This window comes from Papio anubis, chromosome 6, assembly GCF_008728515.1.
Source record: "Papio anubis isolate 15944 chromosome 6, Panubis1.0, whole genome shotgun sequence".
Taxonomy (NCBI): Eukaryota; Metazoa; Chordata; class Mammalia; order Primates; family Cercopithecidae; genus Papio; species Papio anubis.
This window is the reverse complement of record NC_044981.1, coordinates 113136554-113156702: the sequence shown is the minus strand read 5'-3', so window position 1 is coordinate 113156702 and position 20149 is coordinate 113136554. Positions and strand designations below refer to the sequence as shown.

At 38.9% G+C, this 20149-nt stretch overlaps 1 protein-coding gene across 3 annotated transcripts in view; it reads right to left on the bottom strand.

Moving 5' to 3' along the window:
- Nucleotides 1–9966: 9966 nt before the first annotated feature.
- The window catches only part of PPIL4 (peptidylprolyl isomerase like 4), a 42942-nt gene continuing 32759 nt past the window's right edge, over nucleotides 9967–20149 (bottom strand). For all 3 annotated transcript variants that reach the window (XM_009205906.4, XM_003898063.5, XM_009205907.4), the window contains 2 exons: nucleotides 19455–19602; nucleotides 9967–12689 (listed from right to left, as the gene is read on the bottom strand). In XM_009205906.4, coding sequence (XP_009204170.1) covers nucleotides 12438–12689; nucleotides 19455–19602 — 400 coding nt within the window. In that variant the 3' untranslated portion in view covers nucleotides 9967–12437. The remainder of the gene's footprint in view (nucleotides 12690–19454; nucleotides 19603–20149) is intronic.

Sequence of the window (20149 nt, the reverse complement as noted above, 5' to 3'; positions counted from 1 at the left end):
TGCTTCCAGGTCAGCCCATGAATGCAGCACAGGCCACGGTTGACCTTGTGGGCTCCATTCTGATCCTGCTTACACCTTATCAGTTTTACTAAAACCACATCCGTCCCTGGTCATGCTGAAGATACTGGTATTATTTCTGTGATGCCAAATGAGGGATTAGGTAACAAAGACTGTATGACTTTAACGTTGTTGTTGTTGCGCCCATTCTATGTTCTAGCAATGCACCAACTTGGATATCAAAAGCAGAAGAGAAGTCCTCAGCATGTGCATTATCTCCTCTGGGAAGCCTGCTTGATGTATGTCTGCATTTGGGGTGATGTGTGGAATCAGTATTGAATGAAATCATGTTCAATGCCACGTGAGGAATGTGGTGCCAACCCATGGTAAAGGTCCTATATACAACGCCCAGAGTAACTTTCTCAACTATCCCAGTGCCACTTTCTTCTGGGGGCCTGGCAAAGCAAATCCAAGCTTCTCAGTTTTGCATTTGGGACTCTCCCCTTCCCGATTTCCTCGTCCCTCCTGACATTCATTGCCTTCCCAGCTTCGGCGGTAGTCAGACACCACCCTGCTCTCCCTCTGCACCTGGCTTGTTACCACCTTCATATGCCTTTGTTCCTGACTCAGGTTTCCCCAGCTCTCTCCACCAAACCAAGCAAACACAACTTTTCTCTTTTTCAGAAGCCAGAGGTCACTGGTCTTGTTCTAGATTCACAGCAGCAAAGAAGCATTGCCTAACTTCTCTTTTTATACAAACTCTCTTGCTAGAATGATACTGTATTTGCAACCTTTGTGTGTCCAGCTTCCTAGTACTCTACTCATGTAAGTAAATAACAGCAATACAACTTTTTTTTTTATTTTTGAGACTGAATCTTGCGCTATTGCCCGGGCTGGAGTGCAATGACGCAATCTCAGCTCACTGCTGCCTCCGCCTCCTGGGTTCAAGTGATTCTCCTGCCTCAGCCTCCCAATTAGCTGGGATTATAGGCATGCACCACCACACCTGACTAATTTTTGTAGTAAAAATGAGGTTTCACCATGTTGGCCAGGCTCATCTCAAACTCCTGACCTCAAGTGATCCACTTGAGGTGGATCAGTGCCTCAGCCTCCCAGAGTGCTGAGATTATAAGTGTGAGCCACCGTGTCTGGCCAATACAACTTTTTAATTGTCCATAAAAATGTCACTCAAAAACCCTGCCCATCTGCCCATTCAATGAACAAGGAATAGCAGAGGAGGCAAAAACATAAAATTGTCAACTCTTGACAGTGCCCCTAGCAAAATTAAGCCTAATTAGTAGTCAAGTGTGGGTAAAATCGGGTAAGACCATAGATTTTCCCATTAGCAGAAGAGTAATTAAAATGACTTGCTTTAAAAAGAGTTTTGGGCTGGGCATGGTGGCTCATGCCTATAATCCCAGCACTTTGGGAGGTTGAGGCTGGTGGATCACTTGAGGTCAGGAGTTCAAGACCAGCCTGGCCAACATGGTGAAACCCCATCTCTACTGAAAATAACAAAAATTAGCAGGGCATGATGGCAGGTGCCTGTAATCCAAGCTACTTGGGAGGCTGAGGCAGGAGAATCACTTGAACCTGGGAGGCGGAGGTTGTGGTGAGCCAAGATCACACCATTGCACTCCAGCCTGGGTGGCAAGAGCGAGACTCTGTCATGAAAAAAAAAAAAAAAAAAAAAAAATTTTGAAAATGAAGGGGATCTCCACATTCTGTCATTTAATAACAGGAAGCCCAGGGTTCTCTCAAATTTCCCATCAAAACATGGTTTCATAGCAACAGCCACTGAAAGGTAAGGTTCCTGTGATTTCGATTTTACTATCTATTATGCATTCTTTGTGACTCAGTCTAGATGGGTAAGAAATGTCACTTAAGATTAAATGTTTTTATGATGAGTGGAAAACAAAGATGATATATATTTTTCAGTAACTAAAAAGCAACCAATTTATTAAAAGACACTTGTAAAAGTATGATTGCTGAGTGTATTTAAACTTTCTTTTATTTAGCCTTTAATAGTTCTAATCAAAATCTTTGAAAATTCAACCGGTAAGAAAGATTAAGCTGAAACCTTACAGTGAGGTTGTAATAACTGAGAAATTTTAGGCTCCAAATAGTTTTGGTGTTTTTTTAATTTTTAATTTTTTATTTTTGAGATGCATTTCCACTTGGCATCCAGGCCGGAGTGCTGGCACGATCTCTGCTCACTGCAACCTCCACCTCCCGGGTTCAAGCAATTCTCCTGCCTCAGCCTCTCGAGTAGCTGGGATTACAGGTGCCTGCCACCATTCCCTGCTAATTTTTGTATTTTTAGTAGAGACAGAGGTTCACCATGTTGGCCAGGTTGGTCTCGAACTCCTGACCTCAGGTGATCCGCCTGCCTCGGCCTCCCAAAGTGCTGGGATCACAGGTGAGCCACCATACCCAGCCCCAAACAGCTTTTTAACATAAAAAAAATCTGACTACCAAGAGCTCACTCAATCTGTCTTTGTGGGAGGGGTTGGCAGGGACAGGTTAGCAAAAGCCAGTAGAATATATAAATGGAGACTGGTTTTAAGAGTTCACCTAAAACCTAGAGAAGCAAAACAGAAGAAATAGGAAACATGGCCACTTTACCGTAGATTAGTAGTAGTATCATGAAGCCAAGACTGCGCTGTATCTGATCCAGGACGCATGATAAACACTACATTTCTGTACACACATCTTTGTTAAAACCAGTTTCTCATACCTAATTGCAGCATTTGCAATTAAGGAAAGTTTTGTCTTGAAATGATAGGTTCAAACATTTTTACTACCTTGATTTTTCCCACTGGATCTACTGAATTCAAGCTTCAGGTGTGGGGAGGTCATTTCCTGTCACGGCCCCATCACCTGCAACCAGCATTTCTCCCTTGGGCATTCATTCTTTCAGACTACATTTTAGAATCTTCTGTATGAACAGTACATATTTTTCTATATTCAGAGTGATAGTTTCTTATGTATTTAAAATGTTTTCTATTCATGGCTAAGAATTACGTACAATAGCAGGGAGACAGTTGCTCTTAGCTGTATGGTGAACTAGATATTCTGAATTGTAACCACCCCCTCCCACCTCCTCCATACAACATCCACATGCTGGATAAATTACAGCAATTATACTTTACTTATTTATTTTGAGATGGAGTTTCACTTTTGTTGCCCAGGCTGAAGTGCAATGGCGTGATCTCGGCTCGCTGCAACCTCCGCCTCCCGGGTTCAAGAAATTCTTCTGACTCAGCCTCCCAAGTAGCTGGGATTGCAGGCATGCACCACCACGCCCAGCTAATTTTTTGTATTTTTAGTAGAGACAGGGTTTTGCCATATTGGCCAGGCTGGTCTTGAGCTCCTGATCTCAGGTGACCTGTCCACCTCAGCCTCCCAAAGTGCTGCGTTTACAGGCATGAGCCACCACGCCTGGCCAGCAATCATACTTTTCCATGCATTGATGAGACTGCAAGACAGGGAAATTCCTCATGACTCACAAATATATTAACAAAATGGTAAGCAGGCCACTAGCGAGGATGCCCCGGCCTGCACAGCTAGGGACTAAGGACTTCAGGTCACAGTGATGAGGGATATTTATAAAGACGAGGCTTTGGACCTAGAAGAGAACTGGGAAGCTGAGCCTAAGATCTTCACATGAAGCCAGGAGACTATAATAGAAGAGCTCACCCAGAAAAAATTCTTCAGAGAAAGACTGGGCTAGGGGAAAAAAAAACCACCTAAGGCTGGACACGGTAGCTCACGCCTGTAATTCCAGAACTTTGGGAGGCCGAGGCGGGTGGATCACAAGGTCAGAAGTTCGAGACCAGCCTGGCCAATATGGTAAAACCCCATCTCTACTAAAAATACAAAAATTAGCCGGGCGTGGTGGAAGGCACTTGTAGTCCCAGCTACTCGGGAGGCTGAGGCAGGAGACTTGAACCTGGGAGGTGGAGGCGGAGGTTGCAGTGAGCCAAGATCGCACCACTGCCCTCAAGCCTGGGTGACAGGGCGAGACTCCATCTCGAAAAACAAAGAACAAAAAAAAACACCTGCACTTTACCCAGTTCTGCAATGATGGGGGTATAGATGGGAGATCTTAATGCTAGATACATTTTCCTTGATATTTTGTCAACTTTCACCAAGGTCTAGGGTTCAAAAATACATTATGCTTGCACAGAGAAAGTCCAAGCCAGAAATGAACGTAGCCTCAAGTGATTGCATCACCTGGATTTTGAAAGGTAAATATGCATCCTCTCTGGAGAAAGGCATCTTCATTTTAGGTACCTTATGAGTCCCAAAGTATGTCCTCCCAATTTAAGGGAAAAAAAAATCTGAAACACACAAGGAAATAAGCCACTATGCACAAGGGTCAGCAGAAAAACTTTTTTAATTCTTAAGAAATTAAGATACTGGAATTATCAAAAACACAATACAATTATGTAAATAAAACAGAGTAGAAATACATGAGCAAAGAACAACAGAAAGTCAAAAATAACCAGGCAAACTCAAGAAAGAATCAAACAGAACTCCTAAAAAAAAATACTGAAATTAAAAATTCAGTGGATGGGTTAAATAGGAGACTGGGCTTATATGAAAAAGAACAGGTGACCTGGAATATAGACCTGAAACAATTATTCAGAATGCACTATCTGGAAAACATAAGTTAAGATACAAAGAACAAAATGAGAAAGCCTTACATAAAACTGACTAAGATTACAAAAGTAAATAATAGATATAACGTGGAGAGAGACTATTTGAAGAGAAAATGGCAGAGAAGTTTCCAGAATAATAAAAAACATGAAGCCATCAGACACAGGATATAACAAGAAAGATAAAGGAAATCCCAACTAGACACATTATAGTGGAATTCTAGAATACTGAAGACAAAGGAAAACCTTAAAAGCAGCCAGAGACCTTTTTTCAACAAATAGTGCCAGTACAAGTGGATGTTCATAAGCAAAAAAAAAAAAAAAAACATCTCAAAGTGGATCACAGACTTAATGTAAAACTAGAGAAATTTTAGAAAAAAAATTAAAAGTATGAGAAAAATTTTCAGAAGCTAGTGCTCGGCAGAGTTCTTACTTTTGACACCAAAAGCACAATCCATAAAAGGAAAAACTGATAAACTGCAGAAAAATTAAAATCTTGTACTCTACAAAACTCTGTTAAGAAGATTAAAAGATAGGCCATACGTTGGAGGCTAGGCATGGTGGCTCGTACCTGTAATCCCAGCATTTTGGAAGGCCAACGAGGGAGAATTGCTTGAGACCAGGAGTTTGAGACCAGCCTGGGCAACATAGGGACCTTGTCTCCACTAATAATTTAAAAAAAAAAAAAAGTAGCTGGGTGTGGTGGCAGGCACTTGTATTCCCAGCCACTAAAAGGCTGAGGTGGGAGGATTGCTTGAGCCCTGGAGGTTGAGGTTGCAGTGAACTGTGACCATACCACTGTACTCCAGCCTGAGTGACAGAACAAGACTGTCTTAAAAAAGAAAAAGAAAGACAAGCTATACATTGGGAGGAAACAGCTGCAAGCAGCATATCTGACAAAGAACTAGTATGTAGAATACATTAAGAGCTCTCAAAATTCAAAAATAAAAAAACTAAAAATCCAATTAGATACAAAGTAACATTTCACCTAACAGGATATGCAGATGGCAAAATGAGTACATGAAAAGATACTCAACAACATTACCAATAAAATAAAAATTAAAACCAGAGTAAGTTACATACCTATCACTATTTACCTACCAGAACGCCTAAAATAAAACACAGAGACACAACTAAATGTTGCTGAGAATGCGAATAAAGTGGATCACCCATATGTTCTTGGTGGGAATGTAAAGCAGTCTGACTCACCCTGGAAAACAGTTCAGCAGTTTCTTTAAATACGCAATTATCATATGACCTAACAACTGCACTACTGGGCAGTTATCCAGAAGAAATGAAGACTGTGTTCACAAAGAAACTAACAGCAGCTTTATTCATTATGGTCCCAAACTGTAAACAACCCAGATGTCCTTCAACGGGTGAATGGTTAAACAAACTATAGTATATTCATATTCATACCATAAAATACTACTCAACAATAAAAGTGAACCATTGGCCAGGCGCAGTGGCTCACACTTGTAATCCTAGCACTTTGGGAGGCTGAGGCGGGTGGATCACCTGAGGTCAGGAGTTCGAGACCAGCCTGGCCAACATGGCGAAACCCCATCTCCACTAAAAATATAAAAATTAGCCAGGCATAGTGGTGCACCCTTGTAATCCCAGCTACTTGGGAGGCTGAGGCAGGAGAATTGCTTGAACCCAGGAGGCAGAGGTTGCAGTGAGCTGAGATCGCGCCACTGCACTCCAGCCTGGGCAAGAAAATGAGGCGCCGTCCCAAATAAATAAATAAGTAAATAAATAAAACAAAACAAAATAAAAGTGAACTATTGATACAGCAACAACCTGGAAGAATCTCTGAAGAATGAGGCTGACTGGAGCAAAACTAACCCAATCCCAAAAAGGGGTTTGGTTTATAATCCTGTAAGACACAATCTCGAACACCTTAATTCTGAATGGTGAAATCCCAAAAGATCAAAATGCCTAATCTAAAATCCATTATGTCTAAAATCCCAAAAATCACAGTCAGAGGATACTGGCATCATGTTAGGTAGAACTACAACTTTCTCATTGTCTTTATTTGGAAATTAAGTACGGTTTAAGGAGGTATGTATGGGTGCCAAGTTAAGAGGTGGTCTTTGGGACTTAATTTTAGGTGTCAAGTTGATTGGATTAAGGAATACCTAGAAACTTATTAAAGTTTTGAGTGTGTCTGTGCAAGTGTTTCCAGAGATTAGCATCTGAGTGAAGCCGGTAGAAGACATTGGTTGTTCTTAGAGTATTTCAAATGACTGCAGTTACAAAGCTGAGCACACACAATTACCAACCATAGGGCTATGCATTGATACATTTCCCTTTTTGATCTATTTCTTTATAAATACCACTCATCCATTCATAACTGTCATATCCATGTGACTGTCATTAGTAGAACTGGGAACTGTTTATGCTTGCAAAAATATGTATGTTATTGCTATTTTATTGTGTAAAGTGGCCTGTGTTTGTATTTCTCAAATCCTCTTTTAAAAATGTAAGTAACCAGCTAGGCGTGGTGGCTCACGCCTGTAATCCCAGTACTTTGGGAAGTCGAGGCGGGAGGATCACAAGGTCAGGAGATCAAGACCATCCTCACTAACACGGTGAAACCCCGTCTCTACTAAAAATACTAAAAAAAAATTAGCAGGGCGTGGTGGCGGGCACCTGTAGTCCCAGCTACTCGGGAGGCTAAGGCAGGAGGATGGCGTGAACCCAGGAGGCGGAGCTTGCAGTGAGCCCAGATTGCGTCACTGCACTCCAGCCTGGGCGACAGAGCGAGACTCTGTCTCAAAAAAAAAAAAGAGGCCGGGCGCGGTGGCTCAAGCCTGTAATCCCAGCACTTTGGGAGGCCGAGACGGGCGGATCACGAGGTCAGGAGATCGAGACCATCCTGGCTAACACGGTGAAACCCCGTCTCTACTAAAAAAAAATACAAAAAACTAGCCGGGCGAGGTGGTGGGCGCCTGTAGTCCCAGCTACTCGGGAGGCTGAGGCAGGAGAATGGCGGGAACCCGGGAGGCGGAGCTTGCAGTGAGCTGAGATCCGGCCACAGCACTCCAGCCTGGGCGACAGAGCGAGACTCCGTCTCAAAAAAAAAAAAAGAAATAACCCAAAGTCAGGGGTTTGAGACCAGCCTGGCCAATATGGTGAAACCCCATCTCTACTAAAAATACAAAAATCAGCTGGGTGCGGTGGTGCACACCTGTAGTTCCAGCTACATGGAAGGCTGTGGCAGGAGAAACACTGGAACCCGGAAGGCAGAGGTTGCAGTGAGCTGAGACTGTGCCACTGCACTGCAGCCTGGGCAACGGAGTGAGAGACCATCTCAAAACAAACAAACAAAATGTAAATAAATATCTTTTAAAAGCTTTTAAAATTATTCTTTCCAGAATTACATATTTGGGATTATGATTATCAGGGTTTCAACCTTCATGATCATGGCATTTGGGATTATGTATTTCCGGATTATGAATGGCTCCCCAAAAGGCTACATAATACAGAATTCCACTTATATAAAATACTTGAAATGACATAATTATAGGAATGGCGAACAGATCAGTGGTTGACAGAGGTGAAGGAGAAAACAGAAGTGGCAGGGAAGTAGATGTGGCTACAAAAGGATAGCAAGAGGGGTCTGTGTAGTGATGGAAATTTTCTGTATCTCCACTGTGTCCATGTCAGCATCTAGGTTGTGATACTATACTAGAATCTTACAAGATGGTATCACTGGGAGAAACTAGGCAAAGGGTACACAGATTCTCTCTGTATTATTTCTTATGATTGCATGCCAATCTACAACTGATTTCAAAATTGAAAGTTTAATTAACCACAGCAGAAAAGCAATCATAAAGAACAGTCACATTATATCCAAAAGAATGACATTTGGAATGACAAAAGATTTCTCCCCGGTAGTAACAAAAGTAAAAAGACAGTAGACTAATTCTTCAAAGTACTGGAAAAAAAAGAAAAAAAAAACAACTCAGAATTATGTACATATAAAATCAACTGTACAGAATGAATTGAAAATATTTTTGATAAATGTAAACTATGAGTTTGCCATTAACAGATGTCACTGGAGGAACATCAAAGGATATGCTTCAGAAAGAAGGAAAATTATTCTAGGTGAAAGGTCCGAGATGCGAGAATATGAGTAAAGTAAATAATAATGAGTAAAGACACACTTCTAACATATAAAGTAAATCTAAACCAACAGTAATCTACAAAAACAGTAAGAATCACAAGGTCTAATTTTTTTTTCTAACAGACGGTGTCTCACTGTGTTGCCCAGGCTGGAGTGCAGTGGCTAGTCACAGGCACAATTGCAGTGCACTGCAGCCTCTAACTCTCGGCCTCAAGGGCTCCTCCGGCCTCAGCCATTCAGCAGCCAGAACTACAGGTGTGTACCACTGAGTCCAGCTCAAGGTCTAATTTTAAGGTTAAAAATCACAAGCTATAACTAAAATACTGATGATTTTAACATGAAAGTTGCAACAGGGGTGGCTTAGAGAGTTCCAAGACTCTCAATTAGAGTGGAAGATAAAGATTACACTTTTAAGAACGGATGTAATATTCCAAGGCAATTCCCCAAAACAAGGAAGACAGGGAGAGGGGTGAGGGTGGAATTAAAAACCATTTTTTATTCCAAACAAACAAAAAAAAAAAGTGGAAGAAAAAAACATAAAAAGCACAAAATAAGGTGGGAAGGAATAAATCCAAATACATCAGTACAAATAAAAATGCACTAATCAGTTAAAGTTCAGATTAGATTAAAAAATAATTGGCCGGGTGCAGTGGTTCATGCCTGTAATTCCAGCACTTTGGGAGGCTGAGGTGGGCAGATTACAAGGTCAGGAGTTTGAGACCAGCCTGGCCAATATGGCGAAAACCCTGTTTTAAAAAAAAAAAAAAAAAAATTAGCTGGGCCTGGTGGCGCGCACCTATAGTCCCAGCTACTCAGGAGGCTAAGGCAGGAGAATCGCTTGAACCCGGGAGGTGGAGGTTGTATGCACCACCACACTCCAGCCTGGGCGACAGAGTGAGACTCTGTCTCAAAATAATAATAATCATCATCATCTAGCTATATGCTGTTTATGAGACACACTAAAACATAAGGACATTCATCAACAAAGCAAAAAGATAGTAAAAATCTACCAGCTAAACTATGCACAATGCTATCAAAAAATAAAAACTTCAATGAAAACAAATTCCCAGAAAAATGTAATAAAAATGACTAACATTAAATAAACAGAAAGGCTAATAATTCTATAATTTTTGAAATCTAATCAATAGTTAAGAAATTTTCTCACACAAAAAATGCAAAGTTCAGACAATTTTATAGGCAAGCTCTATCCAGCTTTTAAGGAACAGATTCATTTAAATCTTTTTCTTTTCTTCCAAGACAACAGACAGAGGGAGAGAGAGAAAGCACTCCCTAGTATCTTAGTATCCACAATCTATTAAATATAAAACGACAATAATCTACTATATAAATGGGCAAAAGACATGAAACAAGCTTTTCACAGAGAGCAATCAGGAATGAATAAACAACATGGGAAAAGATGCTCAGCCTCATTAACATTTAGGAAATACAAAGTTAACTTCCACTCTAGTCAAAATGCAGTAACAGAGGCATGAGTTACCTTCTCTGCCTTAAACTAAAAACCTATATAAAATGTATACAAGGAAGTTTTTCAGATGTTGGACAACAGCCAGTGCAGGACAGTGACTCCTGAGAGATGGAAAACAAAGAAAGCCCTATAATTGCACAAGCTTCTACATGGGGTTTCTAGGCTGTAGCAGTAAGGCTAGGGAAGGGAACCTCCCTGGGTAGAGAATTTAGGGGAGCCAAGGTAAGATTTGCAGGGCAGAATATTGGGTTTCCTTCGAGTCTTCAGCTAAACACCAAGCAGTGTATGCATGTGAGGTAAGGAACAGGAGATGCAACTGGGAGCTCAATAGGGCTCAGAAAAGTTCAAGTTCCCAACAGGCAGAATGGAGAAACCATGTAACCAGGAATATTATTCAGAACAGTATTACCTTCGTAGTGGGTCAAATTAGCCCTAAACTACAGGCTGTCCCAGTCCTGTCTCATTAAGCTTAAATGCAAACTATAAAATGATCGGATTGTTTCCAAGTAACTTTATGTCCCCAAACAGAGTTCAAGATACTTAAATAAAAGAACTCCAGCACCCAATGCTAAAAACAGAAATTACCAGGCATGCAATGAAGGAAGTTACAATCCAATATGGGCAGGGTGAGGGTTGGGGCAGGGTGGGAATCAATCAGTAGAAATAGACGAGAAATGATGCAGATGACAGAATGAGCAAGTACACTGAAAAAGCTATTATCAATACACTCCAGGTGTTAAAAAAATAAAAATAAAAATAGAGGAAGGCATGAGCATGTGAAGGAGACACATGGGAGACAAAGACCCAGATAGAACTTCTAAAGACTAAAAATATGTCGGAGCTGAAAAATACCTGGATACAATTAAAAGGAAATTAGATACTTTAGATGGAAAGATTAATAAACAATGAGGACACAGCAGCAGAAACTACTCAACATGAAACACAGAAAGAAAAAGGCTTTTTAAAAAGCTGAACAGAGAATGAGCACACTGGGAGACAATGTTGAGGGGCCTAACGTACATTGAAGTCATTGGAGCCCCAGGAGAGGAGCAGAGAGACGAAAAACGTAATAGAAGAAACAATGTCCCCAAATTTCCAAATTCTATGAAAACCATAAACCCACAGGTAAAATAGCTGCAGCAGAAGAAACATGAAAAAAAAAAAAATAATATAGCAAGCACATCATAATCAAACTTCTTACAATCAGTGATAGAGAGAAAACCTTAAAAGCAGCCAGGAAAAAAATGACATCTTACGCATGGAAGAACAGAGATACCAGTAATCTTGCTGGAAATCACAGGTAGATACCACTTAACATCCAATAGGCTGGCAAACTTTTTAGTGTGAACTTAACAAGTGTTAAAGATGCTATGAAACAAAGGTAACTCACAGTGCCAAGAGGGGTATAAACTAGTACAGCCACTTCAGAATACAAATTTATCATTATTTTATCAATATATCAAGCAATATAACTCCTAGATACAATGTCCACAGCAGCATTGTTTCAACAGCAAAAACAAAAATAAAACTCAAATGTCCATCAAGAGAAGAATGAGTAAGTTGTGGTATATTCATATAATACTATATAGCAATAAAAATGAAAGAAAGTCACAGAAGTAAACAAACATTTTGCCATTTATATAAAATTCAGAAACATACAAAATTAACATTTTGCTTACCAATACATATGTATGTTGTAAAACTATAATAGGCAAATGACAAACACTAAATTCCAAATAATTATTTGAGAGGGAGAGGGCCTTAAGGGACTTCTAAAATGTAGGCAATATTCTGTATCTTAAGCTGGCTGATGAGTACACAGATATTTACATTTATTATCCCTTTACTTTATATATATATGTTTATGTGTTTTTGTAGTATGAAATACTTCATTAAAAAAAGAGTGAAAATGTAAAAGACTTCAAAAATGAAGACTACCATTTATGTATAACAATAAAATTACTGTAAAAAAGTATACAAAGAAAATGTTCAATTCTTTATCTTTCAGTGCCCTATATAATCAGTATTAATCTAAAGGGCCACAATCCTAACATGAAAAAAATAACAAGCTTTGACACAAAATCTAAGCATCTGCTTTCCTGGCACTCTTAAGTTAGACAAGAGTAAATGTGTTAGCCACTCAATTCTGCCTCTTCATCTTTCATCTGTACTTAGATTTTTCTTTATCTTTGGATTTCTTTGGACTTCTGCTTCGGTCTCTCTTTTTACTCCTTTCTCTTTCATAAAAATCTGTTTGGTATTTTGACTTGTGACTATTACTGTAATGGCCATCCCTCTCTCGAGATCGGCTGCGACTTCGGTTCTGAGTTCGGTCTCTCTTTTCACTCTTCTGTTTCTCCCAACAGCTTTCTTCTTCTTCATAGTGACCAAACCCCATTTCTCTATAGATATCCTGTCAAAGGAAGGGGGAATTACAAGTGAATCAGTACAATACTCATTTTGTGGGCATTTTCAATTAATAAAACTTAGAAAAGTCTACCATTTGCAAGCTGTTATAACAGCTTAAATGTGAAAACTACCCCTAATGTCAAGAATCTTGTAAATTACAAAGCAATGAAATAATTCAGAAAAAGGTTTAACCATTTTTCTTAACAATGTCATTGGTTTGTATCTACTATTTTGGCTGAAATGAAGGATCAGATCCAAAAATATGGAACGGAAATAGCTCAACTGAAATCAGAACATGTCTTTAGAGCAATCCTGCAATATAAAAAAATCTGATTATGTATAGTCTTATTCCCACCTCCCCACACTTCACTCCCCCAAAATGTGGTCCCATTATTAACCTGCAATGAAACTACTAAAATTCCCGCAAGAATCCTATAAGAAGATATCATTGAAATAACTTAGCAGGAAGAGATCTTAGACAAGTCAGTAAGTCTTAAACAAGAAAATGGAGGCTGGGTGCGGTGGCTCACGTCTGTAATCCCAGCACTTTAGGAGGCTGAGGTGGTTAGATCACTTGAGGTCAGGAGTTCAAGACCAGCCTGACCAACATGGAGAAACTCTACTAAAAGTACAGAATTAGCCAGGGGTGGGGACACACGCCTGTAATCCCAGCTACTCGGGAGGCTGAGGTGGGAGAATTACTTGAACCTGGGAAGCGGAGGTTGCAGTGAGCCAAGATTGCCCCACTGCACTCCAGCCTGGGCAACAAGAGCGAAACTCCATCTCGAAAAAAGAAAATGGATAATGTATACTTGGGTCTGAGCAATTAATTTTTAAAGTGTTTTATTTTATAACAGCTCCTCTCTACATGTTCAAATACATCTTCCATGTTTAGAAACACAGAAGCTAGAGAGGAGAATGTTTTTTGAGACAAGGTCTTGCTCTGTCTCCCAGGCAGGAATGCAGTGGCACAATCACGGCTCACTGTAACGTCAACTTCCCAGGCTCAACCGATCCTTCCCACCTCAGCCTCCCAAGTAGCTGAGACCACAGGCATATGCCATCACCCCTGGCTAATTTTTGCAATTTTTTTGTAGAGACAGGGTTTCATCATGTTGCCCAGGGTGGTCTCAAACTCCTGGGTTCAAGTGATCCCCTCCTACCTCGGCCTCCCAAAGTACTGGGATTACAGGCATGAGCCACTTCACCCAGCTGACTAGGCTTATATTAAAATTATTATATTTCTTTAAAATGAGTTTTTAAACACTAGTAGAATCCTATGCCCCAAAGATAATAAAAGTGCTACATTTAATTCTTCTCTTAGACCACAACCAATGCTCTTTCAAGAGATACTTTGTAAAATTTAACTTTCTTAAGATTGGCTGGGTGTGGTGGCTCATGCCTGTAATCCCAGTACTTTGGAAGGCCAAGGCAGGTGGATCACTTGAGGTCAGGAGTTCAAGACCAGCCTGGTCAACCTGGTGAAACCCCGTCTCTACTAAAAATACAAAAAATTAGCTGAGTGTGGTGGCAGGCGCCTGTAATCCCAGCTACTCGGGAGGCTGAGGCAGGAGAATCGCTTGAACCTGGGAGGCAGAGGTTGCAGTGAGCCAAGATCACACCACTGCACTCCAGCCTGGGCAACAAGAGTGAAACGCCCTTTCAAAAAAAAAATAAAAAACAAAACAAAAAAAAACCTTTCTTAAGATTGCCCAAAGGAAAGGCAAAATCTAAGGACTAAACTCCCAAGGGTCTCAACTCTATCACCAGATACTACTGTAGCAGACATAAATGTCAAGGCTTACAATCCAGAGTGATGAATACCAATGGTTAAGGACTGGGTTTTAAGCAAATTATGTTATTCCATATACTGTCTAGATACTGTACACCTTGAGTTTGACAGTGTGTGAAAACAGATGTAACATGATTGTTATAGTAATAATCAGTGTTTGTGGAATACAATATTATAAACTGATTTGTGATTTTCCACACAATCCCAATAGTTCTTGTCATATTATAAGAGTCCCTGAGGTAGAAAAAATGAGTAGGCATTTTGGTTTAGCCCTTTACCATCTATTTTCTAGTAAAATATGGCATTCCTAGATAAAAGAATTTTTGTGCTTCCTATAACACATCCAAAATAGAAATATCCATATACTATTATATCTGTACATCTTGTACGTATTTCTGTATTTGTTGAGACAAACTTTTAAAATGCTGAGACTGCTGGCTGATGTATAACTTCATAAAATCCTTAGTATGTTATTATACAAATGGGCACGACACTTAAGTGCTTTGAGTATTTAAAATAGAAAAGATAAAAGATTATGTAGCACTTAGTTCTTTCAAAAAATTGAGGAAGCTGAATATCTGAATTGGACTGAAACTTTAAAATCACTCCTACTTGGGAGTAGTTTTCAAAGCTACCCAAGCTTTGAAGTCAGGTAGATTTGGGTTCAAACAGTCTTTGACATTTAGGAGATGTGTCAAACAAGTACTCCTAAGGTTAGAATAATTAGAGAAGGTTTCATGGAGAAGTTAGGATTTCAGATGAGCCTCAAAGGGTAAGTTAGCTTGGGTCTGAATTGGCTGCAAGAAGGCTAATGAAAGTAGTGTAAGTGAAAACTGGAAAACAAAGAAAACTGAGCCCTGTATGAAGGGGAAAAGTTAAAGTGGCTGAATGAAGCCATGTAAGAGCAGATCCTCTAAGAACACGCTAACAGTGCTAAGAGCTTTAGGAGTGCAATATCCTCATTCTAGAAATAGGGAAACTGAGACTCAAGAGTTCTGCACAGGTTGGAGATAATTTAACTTGACATCCAAAATTTAAAAATGGGGGAGTGGTATAGAATAATGGGGAAAAAATCCATTATTTCCTGAAAAAATCCATTATACCTGACTGAACCAATTAAATGTTAAAATTCTAGTTCTCCCACTACAAAGGCCTAAGGTCCTGTGGGATCAGTATCTTCATATCTAAATGAATTAGATAAGCTCTAAGTCCTTCCGAGTATGAACTTTTAAAAATTATATTATTTATACATTTAAAACATAAGACAAGATGATTAAACTACCATGTGGCAAAAAAAAGAAAGAAAAAAAATGAAGAACACAAAATGGCCAATTTAAAGCAATTAACTTAACCTAGCAAATGACTTGATATAAGCAATCAAAAAAAGTCTAATCTAATTAAAAGCTATCCTTGCTCAGGTCTCTGGGACTAAATCAAAGATCTGGTTAAATCTTAGTCGCCAAGATAACATTAAATCACGAAAATGACAGCAAAAGTACAGTCAAGAATACAAACATTATGAAAACCCCAGTGGAAAACTGACAACCAGCATGAATACTTCTCAGCAAGGCAACCCCCAGTTGAACACTCATTTCCTGTAACCTCAGTAAAACCCAAACCTCAACAACACAAAAACCATCTCTGGAATTAAGACATGAGGTGGAAAATTAAACGTTTTCGAACTGATTAGTAAAGCTAGCTACTCAATAAAAAACAAAGAATTTGAAGAAATAAGTTAAAATACTCTTGGGAAACCAGACTCACCAAGCAAAACACCAACAGGAAAATATGAACTATAGCTGAAATTTGTCTAGTACTGAAAATTCTCTTTAATGAATTTTTAAAAATAAAAAGGAAAACAATCAAAATAATAAAAAATCAGGGGCCATTAAAATCTTAAATACTGATGCTGAGTTTTATTAGAAAGGAGAAAATTAATGTAGCTATATTATTAAATCAAAGTATACAATTTTTTAAAATTTAATATACTTTAAGGGGAGAAGTTAGGAGATCATTATTCAGAATTTAATAATTTTATAGTTAATATTGCCTTAAAATTAAAACTTAAAATTGTCTTAAAATCTTTTAAAAAATACTCACAGCATTCCCCCAAAATCTTGATGCTTTTACTTCAAGCAAAATGAAAAGGATATTTGCTGCTGTAAGGTTTCAAGTAATCAAAGAGCAGAATCAAAAAGATTCACACAAAAAAACACAACCAGTCTGATTTTTTGTAGCCCTCTGATTATCTCAAACACACCAATGTTTATTTATCTCCGGTTTAAATTCATTGACAGTTCCACGTACAAGTGCAGGATGAAAAGCTGGAGCTGAAAGCAGCACACGGAGGGGGAAAGAATTCGGAGTTTTTAGTGGAAAGCATGCTAAACATTCACAGGAATGTGATGCAGCCACCAGTAAAGAAGACTGATGTGACCTTAGACTAAAGTAATAGAGTATAGATATTTAAGAAGGAGGAGGTGTGTTCCTATTAGATCACATTGGAATATTATACTATGGGACAAATTTTATTAAAATAACATTAGAGTTTAGGAAAGAAAACTGACGAGAATATACCCCAGATAAGAAGAGGAACAAGAGTAGTTAGGAGTCCAAGTATGAAATTAAACTGTGGTTCCACTACTTACTAGCTGTGTAAAACTATGGGCAAGTAACAATTTTTTGTTCTCACTTTGTTGTGTGAAAGGGGGATAAAAGAACCCACCTCACATTGTAAGGACCCAAAAATGTTAACTACTACTACTTTTTCTTTTTCTTTTATTTAAATTTTTTTTTAAAGACAGGGCCTCCTATGTTGCCCAGGCTGGTCTTGAACTCTGGGATCAAGTGATTCTCCTCCCTCAGCCTCCCAACATGCTGGGATTACAAGCATAAGCCACTGCACCTAGCCTACTACTACTTTTATTATCACCACTGATTCATGTGAGAAATATTTGCAGGAACCAACAAAAGCATGGCCTAAAAATGGGATGAGCCATGAATGATGGCAATCTTTAAACAGCTAAAAGGCTATAGAAAGAAGAAATTCTATTTCTGCTGGATTATAGCAAAGAGCTAAGTACATATATCAAATATTTACTTGCTAAATTTTTTTAAATCAATAACCCATAAACACATAAAATAGTTACCCACAGAGGGAAGAAGGAAAAGCGGAGGGAACAAGAATGGAAGCTAGGTTCTCTAAATGTACCATTTTGTAGATTTCACTTTGGAAACAGTTTTTAAAACTACAAAACAAAAAATTGTTAAAGCAACCCTTAAACATTAAAAAAAAAAAAAAAAAGCAGCAAGGCCGGGTGTGGTGGCTCACACCTGTAATCCTAGCACTCTGGGAAGATGAGGCGGGCGGATCACAAGGTCAGGAGTTCGAGACTAGCCTGGCCAACTTGGTGAAACTCCGTCTCCACTAAAAATACAAAAATTAGCCAGGCATGGTGGCAGGTGCCTGTAATCCCAGCTACTAGGGAGGCTGAGGCAGGAGAATCACTTGAACCCAGGAGGCGGAGGTTGCAGTGAGCCGAGATTACACCATTGCACTCCAGCCTGGACAGAGCAAAACTCCATCTCAAAAAAAAGAAGAAAGAAAACAATTTAACTGAAATATGAACTCAGTTAATGTCATAATATCATAACCACAGAGAGAAACTATTCCAAGTAACTCTAAAACTAGTAATTTGCTTTATCAGTTAAGAAAGAAAAAAAAAAGTAGTAACAATAATAGCCAGTGTAGAAAATGTTTGCACACGCATTTTTTTTCACTGAATCTTAACAACATGCCTGTGAAGTATTTCTCACCTTTCACAGAGGATGAAACTGTGGCTCTGAAAGTTAAAGAACTTGTCAAGGTCGCTTTGATGGCCAGCAGTATAGAAATGTAAATCTAGCTCTCCTGACAGCAAATCCTTGACTCTGCCTATCATACTACATTTCTCTATTTCTCCATCTTTGCTTGACATTCTCACCATCTTGAGTTCCCTCCCTTCTCACCTCAGCCCACTGAAATCCTTCTCATCCACTAGGGCTCAGCACAAATGCCTCCATGTGGTAAAACAAAAGCAAGGAGCTCCGATGTAAAAAAAAAAAAAAAAATTTTTGGAGACGCCATCTGGCTCCATCGCCCAGGCTAGAGCGCAGTGACACCATCTGGGCTCACTGCAGCCTCTACCTCCTGGGCTCAAGTGATCCTCCCAAGTAGCTGAGACCATAGGTGCACACCACCACGCCTGGCTAACTTGTGTGTGTGTGTGTATTTTTTGTAGAGATGGGGATTTCACCATGTTGCCCAGGCTGGTCTCGAACTCTTGAGCTCAAGCGATCTACCTGCCTTGGCCTCCCAAAGTGCTAGTATTACAGGCGTTAGCCACCGTACCTGGCCTGTAAATTGTTTTTTATTTAACTAAGAACCAAACCACAGATTGGAAATAATCACTTTTCTTCACAATAAATTTTCTTTTGGGAATTTTTATTATATTTTTTTTAAATGTGCTGTTCAGGAGAACTTTTAGCATGCTAAAGTTAATTATCAGTGCTGTTTTTCTTATATACGATATAAGATGGCAGGATATAAATGTTTTATAGGACTTAAAATCTCAAGAGCCCTTATGTGCTACAGATAACACTTGGTGATAAATTAAGCAGATAAATGACAAAATCTTTATCAGCACAACCACACTTGTTTCTGATGGGAATAAATGAGTATCCACAGGTATGGAAATCACTCTTGCTTCACAGTGTGGAAGTATTTGATACATTATGTCAAAAATGATCTTTTATCATTTGTGATAAATATTTTTGAAAATTAAAATCCAGTACCCCAGTGCAACCATTCTGCTTCTTAGAACAAACCCATCTCTGCTTAGAACTATCCCTTACCTCCTAAATTATATCACTAAGACATTATTTACAGAGGGATAAAATATTTATTTCTTCACATCTAAGTCTGGACATTAGAGGTACCTGATTAGTATTTTTGATTGGTATGTAGTCCTCATCTTCTTTCTCTTCAGAGCAGTGACGGGTTTTCTTCTTGTGTTTTTTACTTGTGTGTGAGTGACCTGATTTTGAGTCTTCGGCCTGTTCATCCAATATAAGATCATATTTTGCACTGCAGTAGTTAGTTAAGGATAAATGTGAAAAATAATACTGGTAAGACATCAAAACTTAAGATCTGGTAAACAAAAGAGGTCATAAGGCTAAAAGTAACTTTAAAGCAAACAGCATCTCAAAAGAGTAGAGTACATTTCTAAAGCAACACTAAAATTTTCTTTCATTACATAGTTAGGAGAAATGGAAAGAATCCTAATCCTCAACAATCTTAAAATAACGACTAGTACGCAAAAAAAAAAAAAAAAAAAGAAGAAGAAGAAAAAATAAATGTATTTGTCAATAATTTAAAAAATTTAAATTTAGAAAATAAGGGACATCTTTAACTAGAAAAAATGATTACAAATTCCAATGCCCAGAAAAGCTATACAAGATAACAGGTATATTCGTATGTCTCTTCTTTTAGTTCAATCCTACAAGAGGAAATTCAGCAATGCATGTCAAGTTATCATGTTTAAATTCTTTTCTTTTTTTTTTTATTTTTTTGAGACAGAGTCTTGCCCTGTCACCCAGCCTGGAGTGCAACAGCACGATCTCGGCTTACTGCA